The sequence below is a fragment of the Aphelocoma coerulescens genome, chromosome 2 (genome assembly GCF_041296385.1).
Source record: "Aphelocoma coerulescens isolate FSJ_1873_10779 chromosome 2, UR_Acoe_1.0, whole genome shotgun sequence".
Taxonomy (NCBI): Eukaryota; Metazoa; Chordata; class Aves; order Passeriformes; family Corvidae; genus Aphelocoma; species Aphelocoma coerulescens.
This window is the reverse complement of record NC_091015.1, coordinates 69,792,464-69,809,939: the sequence shown is the minus strand read 5'-3', so window position 1 is coordinate 69,809,939 and position 17,476 is coordinate 69,792,464. Positions and strand designations below refer to the sequence as shown.

Genomic DNA, 17,476 nt, shown 5'->3' with positions numbered 1-17,476 from the left:
TTTCTTTACAGGAGTGAGAACCATCCCATTTCAAATTTGCCCACTCAGTCTTCAAACTTCTGAGCAGTAGTGTAAGGCTGTCTTGCTCCTTAGTGATACTTCAATTCATCCCATTTTGCTAAGCAATTCCAAAACAAACAAGTAATACCTATTAACCAAATGTTTCAGACTTAAATCAGCTGGATTAAGATGTGTGGTGCTTTATTCTACATCTTTTTAAGCTATCAAACTACCAACAAATGACTTTTTAACCAAAAAGACAATAAAAAAAACCTGACTGAAATAAGTAAAAGGTCACATTAAGTTACTTATTTCTGTTTAATTTTAACCACTTGAAGCTGACAACTCTTTCTAGCTCTGACACTGTAAATAAAGCATTGCTGAAAACTAGTAAAAGACAACAGGAATGCAGGCACAAGAAAGACAACTTCTGAAACATTTCATTCCAATGGTTAGTGTTGCAAGCCTGTGAGAATGACCACACAAACTAAAGACAAACGGGAAAAAAAATTAGTTTGATACCAAATCCAGAAAAAATAAGGATTTGAGAATACAAAAGGAAAAGGTGCTTTGCAAAAATACTGGTATCAGACAAAAAAAAAATAAATTACCTAATGCATGGATTTTGCCCCTAAATCTGAAAGGGGAGATCCAGAAGATGAATCATTAAAAGACAACTTTATTTAACTTAAACAGGGATGGTCTTATGGCTTCAAGAAAGCACTCAGGTTAATACCACTCTTGGGCAGTGTTTCTCAGAGCTAACTCCAGTTTAATTAACTGCATGTTGAGAAATACAGAGACTCTCCTTTTGCCACAGTAATGGTCTTCTGTGCCCTGGATATTTCCACTTGATCCCTCAATAATTCAAGAACTACAACAGAGCACAATTGGTATCAGTGGGAGATTCTGAATCAGTTCAGTTAAAACCAGTCTAAAGGTTGACTTTGGGGAACTTGTGTGTCAGCATAACTTCTTTGATGCAACACCCCAACTAATCTAAACAAAATTACAATTACTTGACTAAAATTGCCATTCCAAACTATTAAGAGTAGAAAAAACACTGTGAGGATGGTTTGCACCCAGTATTTCCTATTCCTTAGGAAAATTAAACAACATAGATTCCAACTCTGAAACTGAAGATTGGAAGCTCTCACCTTGGGCATTACTAATTCCCAAATAACAATTGTGAGGCTGCTCTATAGTGAAAAAGAGAGGAATATTTGCAAGGATGCAGGCACTAGAATATAAAGCATTGTGTGAAATTTCTTATCTAGCGTTCTGAACACTGCTGAAAGATACAGAAGTATGTTTCATACTTTCCTCCAGCATTAGTGCTGAAAGAGGACAACAGAGTCTGAAGAGGTGATCTCTGTATCATGTAATATGTTGTTTGTCTAGCTTGGGGAAGGAGTAAGGAAGATATCCTTGAGACACACAATGTGGTCAATTCAACTGCCTTCAAGGAACTGGTTTCTGAAGTAGAGCTGAAAGCATCTTTTCCTCTATGAAAGTTAAAAGTGGGCAGACGAAAAATTAAAAAAAAAAAAAATCAGACACCAGGTTTTAGTATGTCAAGAAAAGGTAATGCAAACATTCTCTATAGAAATGATCATGCAATCAAATGATCACAAAAAGTAGCAAATCATGAAATATGTAGTTAAGGGGACAACTTCATGCAGAATGGGTTTGTACAGTACATACCCAGATAGGATCTCTTGGGAGGTGCTTTGATTTCTTCATCCTTACTATCTGCAGCTATATAAAAAAGAGTTGAAGGGAAATAAAAAAGAAAGGAAAGACAGACTTTTATGATTAAATGCAACAGTGGTTATTTGAGTTACCATTTAGTCAGTTAGTACATTTTATTCACTAAAAAATAACATCCAGACCAAAACATGCCAGAAATTTTAGTCCCCATGCTTTCTATAAGGCTCCCACCCCATGATGTTAAGATAGGATTGAGCAATAGAAGTCCTACAACAGTCTCAGTGCACAACCCAACAGTAGGGCACCTATGAGGGGGAAATAAAGGCTTAAAAAAACAATGAAACAGACTGCTTGATTCTTACTTTAGACTACATAAGCTCTACCTTTTCATGATCAGAGAAAACAAGCTGTTACCTCAGCAACACTGGGTCTGTAGATATGTATGCATGAACAGCTGAGACAGTAGTTGCCTTGCCTCCAATGGAAAATGCTGTTCAAAAATGCTGTCACAAAGCCCAACATCAAGAAGGAGAGAACAGACCTCATCTGCAACCATGCTGCATGCTAAACTTTTTTCACTCTAACCTTCCTCTGCCAGTCGAAAACCATGTATTACACAAGAGTGTTTTCCAGTGCCAAAACCAAAGCTCTTCAAAGGATCAGAGTGCTATAATAAGATACAAGTTATAAAGCAGATTAAGTCAACCAGCAAAACTGGATGAATGACAAGAGGAAATCATCTTCATATAAAAACACGGGAGTCCATGTTCTACTTGTGGAGCCTGTGCTGCACAAGTAAGGAGAGATGTCCAAGAGTCTCTTTTTAACAAATGCTGTCCACTGGTTTTCAGTATAGTTCATACATTCAGGGGGCTCAAAATCTGTCACAATGTCTTGGGCTAGAACTGAATCTTTGTTGGAGAGAGGTGGGAGGCTGATTTGGGGAAAGAAAAAGAAGATTCTTCATAAAGTGTCTGTCTCTCTAAGAACATGAAGAGGCTGCTCTGGCCCACCAACATTCCCAAAAGCAACCAGATGTTTTCAGCTGTCTATATCTGTGACTACCTTGCTTCAGCCAACTCTAGGCTCTCGAGTCAAGACATAGCACATGCACAATTTGCATTTCAATATTCAACTCTTCAGCATGGTAGCTCCATCATGCCCCAAAATACTACAATACTTTCAACAAAAACAACAACAACAAAGTTAACAAGAGCCCTGGCCTCCTCTTCCGTACTGAGCCAACAACATCACATACATATGGCTGCACAGATACAACTTTAAAACTTGGGAACAAATAAGGAAAGCTATTGTTACCACAACAATGGTACCAGGAGATCTGCATTAGAGGAGTTAAGATGCAGTGAGGTTAAATACAGGATAAAAGATGAGAAGCTATTGTTCATGCCTGCTGATTTCACCTGAAGACTCTTTCATGTAGCTTTCAGAGCATTCATATGCAGGGACAGAACTGTCCTATCACAGGAGGTTTTAAAATGAAATTGGGGATATTTGTTGTTTTCATATTTTGCCTGTTTTGGGTGCTGGCTTTTCCCAATCTGAATTGTTAAAAACATGCTACACAGTCCAAGTTATAAAAAAAAGTAATAGAGAAAAAGTAACAGTTGGATACATGAAGAGGACTTGCTGTGTTTTCCATCAGTATGTACTGAAGGATAAAGTTTATGTATCCAAAACAAAAAATCAGAGAAGGCAGGAACAGCACAAGATGGGTTCCACTACTTTCAACTTAATTTCATTTTGCAATAGTAAAAGGGAGCATGGAGCAAAATCCCATAATTGAGAAGTAACTGTGAGAAGGGAAAAAATTTAAGAAAACTCACATCATCTTTTAAAATTCTCTATATAGAGTCTTAAAAAAAAAAAAAACAATCATTACTAGAAAGTCTAGGGAGACTGCATTTTTCATGCTATGATAGTTACCCTACTTTGACAGTTACCTATCAAAGTACAAGCAAATTGACTGAATGGCTTTTTATGTTCGGAATAGTTGTTGATATTTTGGGTATTTTAAGCCAGTAACACCACCAAACAAGCTAAAGAATATAGAACAAGTTTGTCAGGATTTGAAGAGATTGCTTCTTAATGCTTCAAGATAGGAAGCAGATTCCTTCTGAACTAGTTATTACTTAAGGGACCTAATTTGCGAGGAAAAAAAAAATAAAAAAGGCAACTCCCACATAACTGAAAACAAACTGGTAAACATATACTTATGCCACTTGGAAGAAATACCACATTTAACAATAATATAAGAAAACAGCAAACTCCCTTCCACTGAAATATCCAGTTCTTTCTAAATATTTTGGATTATTTTGCAGAAACATTCAAAGAGAGGACAAAAAGAAAAAAAAATTTTAATTAAGACCAGCCATGTGAGAAATAATAAACTATATTATCATACAGAAATGGTGTGCCTTCCCTCAGGACTCTGCAAGGTTAACAAAAAACAGTGACTTCAAACCTAGCCCTTCACTGCCTCAGCAATCTACAAGGAAAGAAAGTAAGTACACAGAATAATCAGCTTGCCTAGAACACCATAAAACTTTAGAGATAAGATTAGGTGTATGATTAGAAACACCGTTCTCACTCCTACTGGTATTGTGCTTGAAACCTATCATTCTGTCCAGCTTGAAAGGAGCTTTGTATGCATCTGTATGGTTATTCTGAGCCATCATACAGTTGTCCTTACTAAACATCAATCCCATGTAAGAAAAATATTCCAACTATTCTCAATGTTTGTGAGAGGATGCAAGCCTTTCGATGAAAACAAATAATTAAAGACCACAAGTAGGTAAAAATCTCTCTAGCAAATTCCATATAACAAACTGAGTTTTAGGAAAAAAGATCAAATAACACAATGCAACCTTATGGAGTTTCTATCACCTGTCAAGGGAAGGACTGATTACCCCTTAGGAGACTGTATGTCTTTCAGGGAGAGTTGCTGAAAGAGTGCTATATACTAAACCGAAGAGCCTGCTTTTCTTGTCCAAAGGTTACTGAAGGAGCCTGCAAGTGTGTGTACATAAATGTACACAAGAACAATTTCCTCTCAGAGAGGGCAAACAGAGAAACCTCTGTCACTCCACAAAATGTTAGCACAAACAGCAGAGGAGGAGGAAAGCATACATACCCTCCGAAATGCTTCCTGGATTTTAACTGCTGCTAAATCTGGCTGAAAATAGCTTTTAAGTCATTCATCCTGCCAGACTGACGACCCCTGTGAACACAACAGCTTGTGTTTGGAAGCTGGAGTGCAGGTCCTCTTCCACATGAATTCATTTACCTGAATAGCTTCACACTACACTCCACAATGAGCAGGAATGGAAGCAGCTTCCTTAGCTATTAGATAAATTACCCTACTGCACAGGCAGGAGCTGCTGCCTTCTAATGGCGGCTGTGGATATCTGGAATTGGATCAGACCCTCAATTATTACGGAGTGTGGAAGAGAACAGATGGAGAGAATAAATTATACACCCTTAATGGCAAAATAACCGACAGAAAGTTGACAGTGTTAATTCTGTTCTTGTTGGTAATAAGCTGTTACATAGAATGTTGTAAGTCAAAGTCAACACAGAGAAACAAAAACCTACCCCCCCTTTCACATTTCTTATCTGCAGGGAAAATAGCAAGGACTTTACACAAAGACTGAACATTTTATTCAATAGAGAGTAATAGTCTGGCCCAACTGAAATTATCAACACCTAAAAATTAACAAAATTAACCAAAATAAAAATTATGGGAAAATTCCCATAAATCCCAACTAATCCCACACTAAAGCCAAAGGAAATGGTACACAAAAAGAGATAGTTTTGCAACTATGATAAGAAGAACCTGGTTTTTTGACAGTCAGTAACTCAGGTAAGTAGAAAATTATTATCTACAAAAGCAAATGTTTGCAATTGCAACATTTAGATAATAGTGTATGATCATAACTAAGAACTTGGTAGAAAGAACAGCTGAAGAAAATAACTTCTTATTCCAGCCAAGATCTTCAAAAAAATCCAGGCTAGCACAATAGCATAACAACCAGCTCTATACTCAGAATGTAGTATGAAATATTACAGAAAACTCCAATTTCTAGACTGAACCAAAACCTGTCAAAAATAAAATTTCAGCTGTACATTTTTATCTGGAAAACAAGCAGTTTCAAAAAAAAAAAACTTTCAGAAAGTGCTACAGTGGAGAGACTGGATTGCAATTAAGACAGAACTTTTGTACTAAGTACAGCACACCATACTTTCAAAAATATTTATCCTACAAAAGCCATTTCTCATCACTGACCTGCAAAAGAGCGGCGTTTCACATTCAGCTCGTTGGAAACACGAACTTCAGTGCAGAGTTTCAGCATCAGTAACATTGTAATGATCATGATAATGCTCTGCCACAAAAGAGGGGATTCAAAATGCCTTCCAAACCTAAAAACCAAAAAGAAAATATGTAAAACATCTAAGCACTTGGAAAAGAAAATGCTAAAAGTAACAAGTATGGAAGGCTGAGGAAGTCAGAGTCACCAGACAAACCTAGGTGCACATACAGTAGCTCAGAGCAGGAGTATCTAGTATCTGAGAACCTTATTTCAACATCCCAGTGGACTGATCCCAGACATACTGAAGGAAGAAGCTTAAGTCTTTGCTTCAAAAGCCAGCAGCAAACCTATTGTTTTGAAAGGAGAAGCACATTCAATAACAGTAAGTCAGTACAGAGAGACCAGAGAGTTATGCCACGTTAACACCAGTTATGTGTGTTCTCCACACACACACTCCAAAGATTTCAAATGGACTTCTGTGCAAGACTTTTCTTTCTCAATTTTTCATTTTTAAATTAAGTCATAAAAACAGTAGCTCTTGTCCTATAAAGAAGTAAATACCCACAGCCCTGTCTAGACATCTGAGTGGAAAAGCCAGGTCTGAAGAACAGACCAGCTATTTCATCAATTGCTGTCTTATTTGGACGAAGATTGGGAAAGTAAGGAAGTATAGATGATGTGTGACGGGAGCTTCTGAGCACTTCCTTCACACAACAGAGTGGGTGAACTTGGATTATGGCCAGTCTTGACTGAAGAGCTTACTCTTAAGTGATTGCACAAGATTCTGCCACAGGAAAAGGAGAACCCTTCAGAGGAGATCAGTAATGCTCCAAGCTCCTCTTCCTACATTACTTGATGAAAGCTCAGCAATCCCCACCACACACTCAGTATGTGCATTAGGGGTAAAGGGTGGAAGCTTATGTGCAGCCCTCAAAGCACACTGCATTTACAACAGGAGGGTTACATACACATCACAGCGAGCTGCTTCTCTGTGCTCAGTTCTGCCAGGTTTTATGCCTTGAAGACAGAGATGCTGAGGAAGAGATTTGCTCAGAACACATTTCTGTCCTCCCCAGCTCCCTTGCCTACACTGTAAGGCACACAGGCTTTCTAAATTTCCTAACAGCACAGTTACTAAGGTCAGTCTTTGACCACATCATGCTGACAGAGTCCTCATGCTCAATAATTGCCACGCTCACAGGCAATTATTGCCCTCCTCTTGACAGCTCCTGTTTCATAGCACTCCGGCAAAATGTGATTTGTTATGCCTGAGCTACTTTCACAACAGAGCTCCATGCTAGTATAAACCAGCTAGGTTCACCATCATGCTCTCTCACACTACTGCATTTCCACTGCAGCTATTTCACCAGAGATTTTTTTGTTATGAGTCAACTAATAAGGAACAGGAGAGAGACTGGAAAGTCCTTGACTAGCTTCCTTGGAAATCTTCCTGTGCAGAAGAGCCAAGCAGCCCACATCAGTGAAAATGGCCAAGTATTTCCTGCCTAATGGCATACAGCTGAGGAAAAGTACAACACCTTGAGCCTCCAGACCACTGCCAGGGACCCACCAGTAACTACTGCAGGAATAGCAGTTCTGTGACCTTAGTCCTCCTCTTCTTTCTAGTGTCCATGGAGCCATTACTGTAACAAATTTGGAGGACACTATGGGGAAGGAAATAAAGAACACAACTGATAAGCATAATCATAGGCAGTGTGCGCTCTGGATAAGGCTTTCACTGCAAATGCAGGGGAAAAGAACAAAAGTTTGGCCTAGCCTATGTCCCAGACTCATGATTCCCGAGCTCATGCAGCCTGTATTGCTGACTGTGGCAAAGCTCCGCTAATCTACTGGAATTCAATACTATTATATTTGTCTCTTACTCAGGGAATGAGAAAAAATATGGGAAAGACTTACTGAGAATTGCAGAGCAGTTAACTATAAACCGGTTTACATCAGGTTTAGAAAAACCATCTTGAATTACAAATGTATTTGCATGCAAAAATAAAGTAATGCATTTAAGAGGGGGCTGAGCTAGCAGTACAAGTTAGAAGCTGTGATGACAGTAAATCCAGCCACAGGTTACTGCAAGGTTAGTTTCTCCCAGCTGATGAGATTATTGGTCATTCACTAATGGGTGCCTCACAAAACACTGCTTGCAGTATAAATACCCACTCACTACAAACACAAATAAGCATAGCCACCTGCTGTCTGATCACAACTGGTCATGAGATTCAAGTATTGCTGCAGACCCTCTCCCCTTAAACACTAGGGGGGGAAAAGGTAAAACAAAACTCACAACACACAAGAGAGTTAAAATGGAAATTTAAAAATTCTTATGGGAATTTCAAACAATGCACACCACCTGTAGGGTTTTTCACAACCATCCAGTCAAAGACAACAAAAGTTATACAACAAAACATACTCATGTGAAACCTATCTCCCCAAATACCAAACCCCAGAATGAGTCTTCCAGGCAACACAACCTTCTAAACTAGATCACATATACAGGAAAACAAACAGCTGCCATGGAGACAAACAGGGCAGAGCAAACTACACCACATGGATTACACCACACTACCTGGGCAGCAAGACTGAAGGGAATACCAGTATCAAGGACCACTCTTGGGTTCTTGAAGCTGTAAAAGTAAAGCCAGAACACCCATTTTTCTCAGGATCATGGACACAAACACCACTCCGAGCTGCTTACCCTACTTTGCACTGATACCAGGGCCTGGCAAAGCAACACTAATCCAGTTTAAGACTCCTCAGGCCAGCTTGAGCCAGGAGCACTGTGGGATGCAAGCTGTGCAGGGAAAGCGTGCTTCCTTTCTGCCTTGCAGACATTATTCCTGTCTCTGCTTAAGCAGGAGCCAGGAGAGGAGGAACATTAAGGTAATTAAAGCACCTTATCGGAGAAAGATGAAGAGCCTTAGGATACTAGAACAGGCTTGTGGAAAAGAACAGCTTTGAAGTCCTGGGGGTGAGGGGTCACCCCTGTTATTCTGCATTTTCATCCCGTAACTACAATGTTGAGTAATAAAGTGAACAGTGACACTTGTGGTATTCAAGGAACTCAGACTTCCTATGTCAGACTACAAAGAGACAAAGAGCTTTTCCACTGTTTATTTCATTTGTAAAAACAAAAGAACTCTTTATTTCCTGTACTAGTCAAATAGGCAAATAAGGGGAGGGAGTGGCTTACATTTTATTAGTGTTTCCATAGCCTTCAAATGACTAATGCATGTTCAGGGTGATGAAGACAAGAGAAGTGCACGTTCAAGCCAGAGCAGAGACTAAATAGTCATTGAGAAGACTACGTAATTCCATTGGTACAATTTAATTCTGTTGCAATAATCCTGCTATTCCAGTCCTGGGCCTACTTGAAACAGCAAATGCCAATTGTGGAAAAGAAGCCTAAACTAGACCAAACATACAAGGTTTTCTTATCACTTTTCCTAAGACATCTTTGAAAAGAAACTGACTGCTGTTGGTGCAGCCAGATCACCATCATCCTGACCACTCTGTTTCCTCCTACACTCCTGGATGCTGTTCCAGCTTTCGTCCGCTGGCCACTATAAATTTTTTCAGTTCTTTGGGAAGTTACAGCTCCCTAGGCAACATGGAAAGCACACAGGATATACCACACACCACCAGGATCACGACAGATAGCCCAGGGTAGCAGCGTGGCAGCTGTCCTGAAAGTCATCCAGCACAGTTACAGAACTTAACCTGTAGGATTTAAGCAGGAAGAAGAAACAAACCAGTTTTGCAACAGGATCTTTTGATATGAGGTTCCTCTTGGCATGTAAACTTCCAAGACTTTATGGAACATCTCATACCAAGCTCCTCATGTGGGCATACAAAATTCTACTTTACTTTCTGCACAAAAATGTAGCGCATCTTATCCCTGCTCTCTGGCACTCATACAAAGGAGGAGGAATTGTATAACACTTCTGCTCACAATATCTGAGCAAGATCAGCAGCAGGCCATACATAAGGCAATCTTTCAAAGTTGTAGTCATTCTGTCAACTTGATTTAAAGCATCATCCCACTTTCCACACATGGTAAAAGCTGGCAAGATCCATTTTAGTAACAGAAGCCTTAAAAGCACAAGTTTCTTGTTCTCACAGAAAGTCCTTCAAACAGACATCACTGCTTCGCTTTCTGAAGCCAGAACAGCACCAGACAGCAGGGATGTGGTGCACAAGTGGCACTGTAGTTGTTACAGCACAATAAATACATAGGAATCTACCCCTAACAAGAGCAAGTTCACCATTTCTCTATAAATTATCTCCAGCTCCATACTTGAGTCTTTACACCTCTGTTCTTAAACAGGCAGCTTATTCCATTGACTCCAGCACAGAGAGCTCCCAGTTCTACTGATATTGCTATTTTAAGAAGACTTTTTGTTTCAGGTCAACTGATGTGAAATGGGTAGAGCGTTACCTTTGCTCAAAAATAACACACTCTATAGTCTCCATCCTGTCCCTGGCTGTCAGAACTTGTTCCCACAGTTTGTCTTAAAGCAACTATTTTGTGAGAGCAACTACAAAACTGGATGGCTTTATTTTCTCGTTTTGGATTTCTGTGGCACTGCTGTATGAGTTTTAGGACAGCGTCCCATGGAATTCCAGCTCAAAACCTTTGGAAAGAACATTGCCTTCTTGGAAAATATACAAACCATATTAGAGGATGACAACCATTTTACAAAATGCAGAACTGAAAAAAAAAGCCAAAAAACTTCTGGGGATGGCAGAAGTTACTTCTGGGGTAACATAAGTACTTTTGGCTGCACTTAGTCGAGATACATATAAAAATGTCTACAGCTGATTTCTAAGAAATCTATCGTTCTTTTTCCTCTAGCTATTTATTCTGATTTTAATATTAGAAGAAACTGTAATTTATCTCATCATAAGCTCTGTTTTTAAAAAGAAAGGGTGAAGAGAGAGAGGGGGAAGAGAGGGAGAACTCACAAGTAAGTTTTTCTGCATCCTCCACCCCCAACCGATTACACAACTCTCACCCGCCTTCTCATTCCTGTTCTCGACCATGACGATGCAAAGCTACTCAGCTGGCAGCCTGCAGGCCACATGAACCCAGAAGATGTGTGCACCTTGGTCCCAGCTAGTGCCATGGGGCACCCTGGAACCATCCCACAACTTCAAAACAGCCTAGGACAGATTAAACAGATAATTAATCACCTCAAAGCTCAGGGTATCCCTTGAGCAAGAAAACAGAGCTAACTCAAGAATGTGTAATAAGACATAAGGCACAGGCTACCAAAAAATGGTAATGAAATGTTTAATTAAAAATGTAGAGGGAAGAAAATTACTATCAGATCTTTTTGGAGCAGGTCATACACTTTCATATGCACCAGAATTACAAAGACCTGGAGTTCTGCACTGCCTCTTGATGTCTATCCACAGTGCAGACTTTCCCCGGGCTGAGCAGTCTAGAGAAACAATGACCTGCAGGGCTGGAGAAGACAGACAGGAGAAGCAGTACTGACAGTGGTAGTACAAACAAAGGGGCAGCTGATGCAATCATAAATCATATCCAGCAGCTATACTGGCACCCCAAAATAAATATTGCTTTGACGTGTTGGATAAAATTGTAATAGTAGATTACTACTAAAAATAAAGTGAACTTGGTACCAAATCTAGTACAGCACAAAATCTACTTTTCTCACTGGTAAACAGAGACTCCCTTGTGTGATGCTGTAAGCACAAAATCCCTTCTTTTCCATTTTTTTTAAAGAATTCTCTTTAAAAGGTCAAAAGACTCAAAAATGGCCAAACTTCTGGTTTCCTTTTCCTAAACAAAAGCCATATGTGCATAAACAAACTGAAGTGGAACCACGTCCAATTGATGTCCATTGCTATCCATACCCAGTCTTCATTCTTCCAGATCAATCCTTTCCCAAAGTCTTTACACAAAGTTCTGGCAGATTGCTGGAACACAGCAAGGCCAAACACACATAACCAAAAGCAGCAACAACTCTTTAAAGATGACACTTTGAGATATTGTGTGAAAGAAGCATGAAAAATGGATATTGTGTTACTGTCATCACTAGCAAACTGGAAGTTCTTTGGGCACACCCTGAAATTAAGTGATTAGATGTAAGAAAGATGAGGAGGAGAGGCATTGCACGGAGCCCTCTTGACTTTAAAAGATGGCTTATCATTGGAGACAGTCTAATTAGAGAAACGGAATTTGTGAAAACAGGTAACTCGAAAAAGGACTGTTACCCTTGATCTCAGTAGTACTTTGTTCATTGGCTACTGTCACAGTGCAATCCACCAGCTGAAACTGTTGACACATACAACATGCCAAGAAGATTAGGAAGCAAATTATCTGTTTGGAGGGGAGATGAAAGGTCAAACTTAACCCACTGCAAAACCAGACATAAAACCAAAAAAAGATAGCCCCCGAAATAAACAAGTACAGTTATAAGAACCTGTGGAACCTGTCATTCCACAAAAAGAATGCGAGAGAATTGCCCCCATAGCTGAGGCAAACAAAGTATAGTAAAGCCATATTTTTGGAAATACGGGGAAAGGTGGGAGGGCTGGGTGTGTTATGAGTAATGCAAATACAGAAAGACCAGCACTACTCAAGAGCAAAAATACAGAAGCAACATGGCATAAAAGGCTGGAACAGTCTGTCCTTGTGAGCCTCAAATTCAATACATGAAATTTCAAGGAAAACCTGGAAGTAACAACAGAAACAAAATACAGAAATGTCTTTGAAGTTAAAAACAAAACAAACAAAAAACAGTAGAAACATCAGCCACCCTAGGAAATAATAAGTCCTGAAAAGCAACACTATTAAAACTTCAAAGTTTTTAAGGCCTAACAGTTTAAGTACTTATTTTTGGATCAGGGTGGAGAGGAAGTCAGGAAAAATGACTCTGGCTCAAATCATGTGCTTAATAACTAGGGGTAAATTAAGAGAAACCAAATGAAACCAGCAGCTATATGGCAGCAAAGTTTTCAGAAGAGAGACTTAAGAGTAATACTGGGTTTGCTAAAGGGATGGAGATGTCAACTGGTACTTGGGGAAAAAAATTATATACAGAACAAAATTACTTGTATGAACAGTTCTGTCCTGGCACCAGAATGGATTAAATTATTTAATAAATTTAAAACAAAATAAATAAAAACCTTCTAATTCCTGCCAAAGAATATTACATACACAATTAAAATAATTCTGCTGTTTATGTCATTATCGAGAGCATTGTGTCCCAGATAATGCATTGGCCATAGGTAACATTAACCAAATAATGCAAAAATTGAGTTGCCAAGATGCTCTGTAGGTGCATTTTAACCATGTTCACAGAAATCGTAGGCTCTTGCTCTACAGTCTTCCTCTAATCATACAGATGGCCCAAGGATAACATCCACCCTCGATGCTTTTTCATGACTTACTGGTGCTTATAACTAACTACCAGGGATGCCTAATTTTTAAGGCAGACAAGCAAAATATTCTCTCCCAGAGAACACTGAATTATCATTATGCAAGTACTGTTCCATCTTTTAGTTCAGCAGAACTAGGAGACAATTCATTGCAAGTACAGACAGAAAAGTTTCTGTAGGCTCCTGCCTGCAGTATTTCCCCAGAGTGGCTGTACCACTGGCCAGCAGCAAGCCTTGCACTACCCCTGCAGCCAGACACACCTGTGCACGTGCTCTGGGAAGCCATTCCATGCTAAGCTCCAAGGTGACCAGAGCCTACAGAGCGCTTACACGTGTCAGGGAGTGATACTATTATATGGCTTAAATACTCACATTAAAAAAATTCCATACTCATAGCAATAGAAGTGCATTCTCCCTCTTTTGAGGTATTGACAAATCTTTCAACATTGACATAAATTATAACTTTTCATTACTTGCAGTACTTATACTTTTGCACATTTTTAACTAGATGTACTTAAAATCAACTCAAATTAAAGATCTCTCAGTTCTTCCATAGTCTGAGTCTCACTTAACAGATGCACGCACTCACCTGAGTTACCTAGAAACTGCCAGCATCTCCATTCAGATATAAGTCATTTGTATATTTTGACTACCTCCAGTAAACCCAAAAATATGACTATTTTTCTTTCTCAAACTGTCAGTTCAGGCTTTTCACTTCTCCTCCTCCTGCCAGTTCCTCTACTTTCCTTCTGCTCTGTGCTTTCTCTATACATTTCTCCTCAGGAAAATACAGGTCCAATGCAACAAGTAGCTCTGATCTAGTGATGATTCCTCTGTTTGATTGCCAGCTTGTGGTGCCTGAAAGGGTCTCCTGTTTTGCCACTCTAGGACAGCACTCACATGTTGCATTTTGCTGTAGCAGAATCCAGGAAGCCATTATACAGAGTCAGAGGAGGTTTCTTTAAAAAGAAACAAGAAACCAACAAAAGGATCCAGCCTTTTACCTATCAGTTCCTTATGGATTACAAAGCATTATTTTGTATGAAAACAGAATCACAGAATAACTGTCCTTAATTGCAGTAATTGCCCAGACCATTTCGTCTTTGGTTTCCCAAGTAGATTCTCAGTGGTGTAGCATCTATATAATTAAAAGTAACAAGCAAGCTGTTAATACCCCTGATTCACAGAAATCAGGCCCTAATAACATTTTCTTTGTCCAGCAGCACAAGACCTAAATATGGAAACAAGCTTGCTCTTAAGTATTGAAAGTGGTGTTGAAAGCAAAAGAAATTTGCTTTTGAAAGGCAGCACATCTTTTGCCTGCTTATCCAAGAATGAGTATTTTCATCTGTAGATGTGCATGAAGATCTACAAGTGAGCCCCTCTGAAGACAGCTGGCATCCCAGGAAAATGCAAGAATATATGGCAAGTGTTCCAGTGACGTTAATGCCAACTTGACACTAGAATAAGTGTGTGGAATCGAGGCTTTCAGTCTGAATATGGAGCTAGGGGAGCATGAGAAACGTAAAATACAGTCAGCAAGAAAAAAGACCCGACTTAGCATAAATCCCTTTACAAGTTAAAAAGTTTCTTTACAAGTTAAAAAGTTTCATCTTGGAAATCAGAGCACTGATAATCAGATCTGGCAAGGGGAATAGACCATGCTCACGAGCCCAGTTCATTCTACTTAAAATAGACTCACACACTGATAGAAAGACGGCATTTAGATCTTCGAGAGAAGGGAAAATGTACGTAAAACATTATTTCCTCAAATATTCCAATCAAAGCTTTTCAGCGAGCAAGCAAGCACCTTTAGAACGGAGCAGAAACACAGCCAACTTACCAAAAAAGTATCCGCAGAATGTTTGCGACCAGCAACACCAGGCAGACGTAGGTGGAGAAGCCCTCCGCGTTCTGGGTCCGCCGAATGTCCCGGTACTGGGGGATGTAGGGTACGACGCCGCCGAACACCATGGCCCCCGCGGCGCCCCACGACACCAGCTGCTGCATGGGCACCAGCAGCCACTCCAGGCCGCCCGGCTCCATGCCGGGGGCGCGCGGGGAGGCGCTCAGGCTGAGGGATGCCCTCAGGCTGAGGGTGCCCCGCCGCAGCTCTCCGGCCGGGGCCGGCTCTAGCCACGGGCGGGCTCCTGGCCGGGATGCGGCACCATGGCTGCGCCCTCTCCCGCGGGGCCCGGACCTGGGGAAAGGGACGGAGCGTGAGTCTGGCTCTGCCGAGGGCGGCTCCGGCCGCTACCAGCCAGGCGCTGGCGAGCCCGGACCACCGCCCTACCGCGGGCGGGTCGGGGCCGCCCCAGCCCTAGGACCAGCCCCAGCCCGGCGCTCCGCAGGGGAAGCCCAGCCCCGGCACGGCAGCCGCGCCACTCCATCACGGAGGAGAGCGGCCAGCGGCCGGACAGGGCGCGGACACGCGGCTCCGCCACCACCTCCGCCCGGTCCCCGGGTCGTGTCTCCGAGGGGGCTTCTCCGCCTCCCTCGCCCACCCGCGCTCTCCCCGCCCCGCGGACACACACGGCCGCCCGCCCCGCACCTGCTCCTCGAGCTCCGGCCGCCGCCCTCGCCTCCATCCCCCGGCGCCGCTCCGCGGGCGGGCAGCGGCGGCCAGGGCGGCCCGTGACGCACCGCAAGCGGCCGCGCCTCCGCCAATGAGCGCCGGGGCCGCCCCTTCCTCCCGCGGAGAACGGCGGCAGCGGGCGCCGCATCGGGCCCGCGCTCTTTCCTCCCCTTCCTCCCGGCTGCCGCCCGCGGGCGGTACCCGGACACGGCGGGCGGCTCGACCCTGAAGGGTACTCGGCTTACCCAGGCGCACCTGGGCGCCTTCCTCCCGCAGGCCGCGCTGAGCTGCCGCCCCGGGTCCTGCTCCCCAGGAGTTACGGAAAATTCCGTCACACCTCATGGACAAGGGGGAATGGTTTCAAATTGAAAGGGAGTAGATTTGGATTAGGTATTAGGAAGAAATTATTTACTGTGAGGATGGTGAGGCCCTGGAACAGGTTGCCCAGAGAAGCTGTGGATGTCCCATCTCTGGAAGTGTTCAAGGCCAGGCTAGATGGGACTTCAGGCAACCTGGTCTAGTGGAAGGCGTCCATGGCAGGGAGGTTGGAAGTAGATGGCCTTTAAGGTCCCTTCCAACCCAAACCAATCTGTGATTCTGTGATTTCTGTGGCTCTCAGAACTGCAGTGGCTGGGGAGGGAAAATGTGTATCTTCTACCCAAAGCAGGGGAGACCCAAAGTGACCAGGGAGTCTGTACAGCTGCTCGCACAGGGCCAGCAGAGGACAAGTGCTGCACACAGATGTTGTGTGTAGAATGACAGCATGGACACTACATCCACCTCATTCAGCCACACTGAAAAGGATGGATCATCCACCATGCGTCCAAGTGGCTGCACAGCTGTCCTCAAAGCTGTTCCTTGGGCTCCCCATAATACTACCCCAGACATGCTTCCTTCTACCTTCTAAGTGCCCCTGCTGCTCATCTGACAGGTAGGAAATGAGACGGGTTTTCCTGCACCTGAGTAATGTATTATTTTGTGTTCTATAGCAGCAACTGCAAATGTTTTTTGTGAGTCTTAAAGGGGAAAAGGAGCTGAATTAAAAACAGAAATACCTGTTTCAGGGCTTCAGAAGCCTTTTGTTTGCTTCCTGCAGCACCTTGCTCAACTGCAACCATTTCTTCTACTGGGCAAGTTCTTGCAGCACAGGAACCTGCACATTACTGCAGAATGTATTTGTCAAAGACATTCTTGGAGTACCATCGTATCAACATCCAAAACAGCCTCCTATGTAGATCAGGTGACCAGTGATAACGTTGGGACTTTCCTACAAGGAAGTAGCAGCTCTGCTACTTGAACAAAGCTCTGTTCCATTACACAGACCTGATAGTTTGACTGCCAAAGTTAAAAATACATTGCGGATGTTTTGAATTCTGATTTTTGGATTACAATTCTGAAGTTCCTGATTTCATTGCATCTGACTCATTCAGAGAGAGTAGAACAA

The 17,476-nt window shown here is 42.0% G+C and overlaps 1 protein-coding gene across 2 annotated transcripts in view; it reads right to left on the bottom strand.

Moving 5' to 3' along the window:
- Positions 1-16,113, bottom strand: part of SLC66A2 (solute carrier family 66 member 2) — a 65,192-nt gene extending 49,079 nt beyond the window's left edge. Inside the window, exons 1-4 of one of the 2 annotated variants that reach the window (XM_069007952.1) lie at positions 16,009-16,113; positions 15,301-15,657; positions 6,014-6,147; positions 1,705-1,758 (exon numbers count right to left, since the gene is read on the bottom strand). In XM_069007952.1, coding sequence (XP_068864053.1) covers positions 1,705-1,758; positions 6,014-6,147; positions 15,301-15,503 — 391 coding nt within the window. In that variant the 5' untranslated portion in view covers positions 15,504-15,657; positions 16,009-16,113. The remainder of the gene's footprint in view (positions 1-1,704; positions 1,759-6,013; positions 6,148-15,300; positions 15,658-16,008) is intronic. The other variant, XM_069007953.1, reaches the window with a different exon arrangement.
- Positions 16,114-17,476: the final 1,363 nt, after the last annotated feature.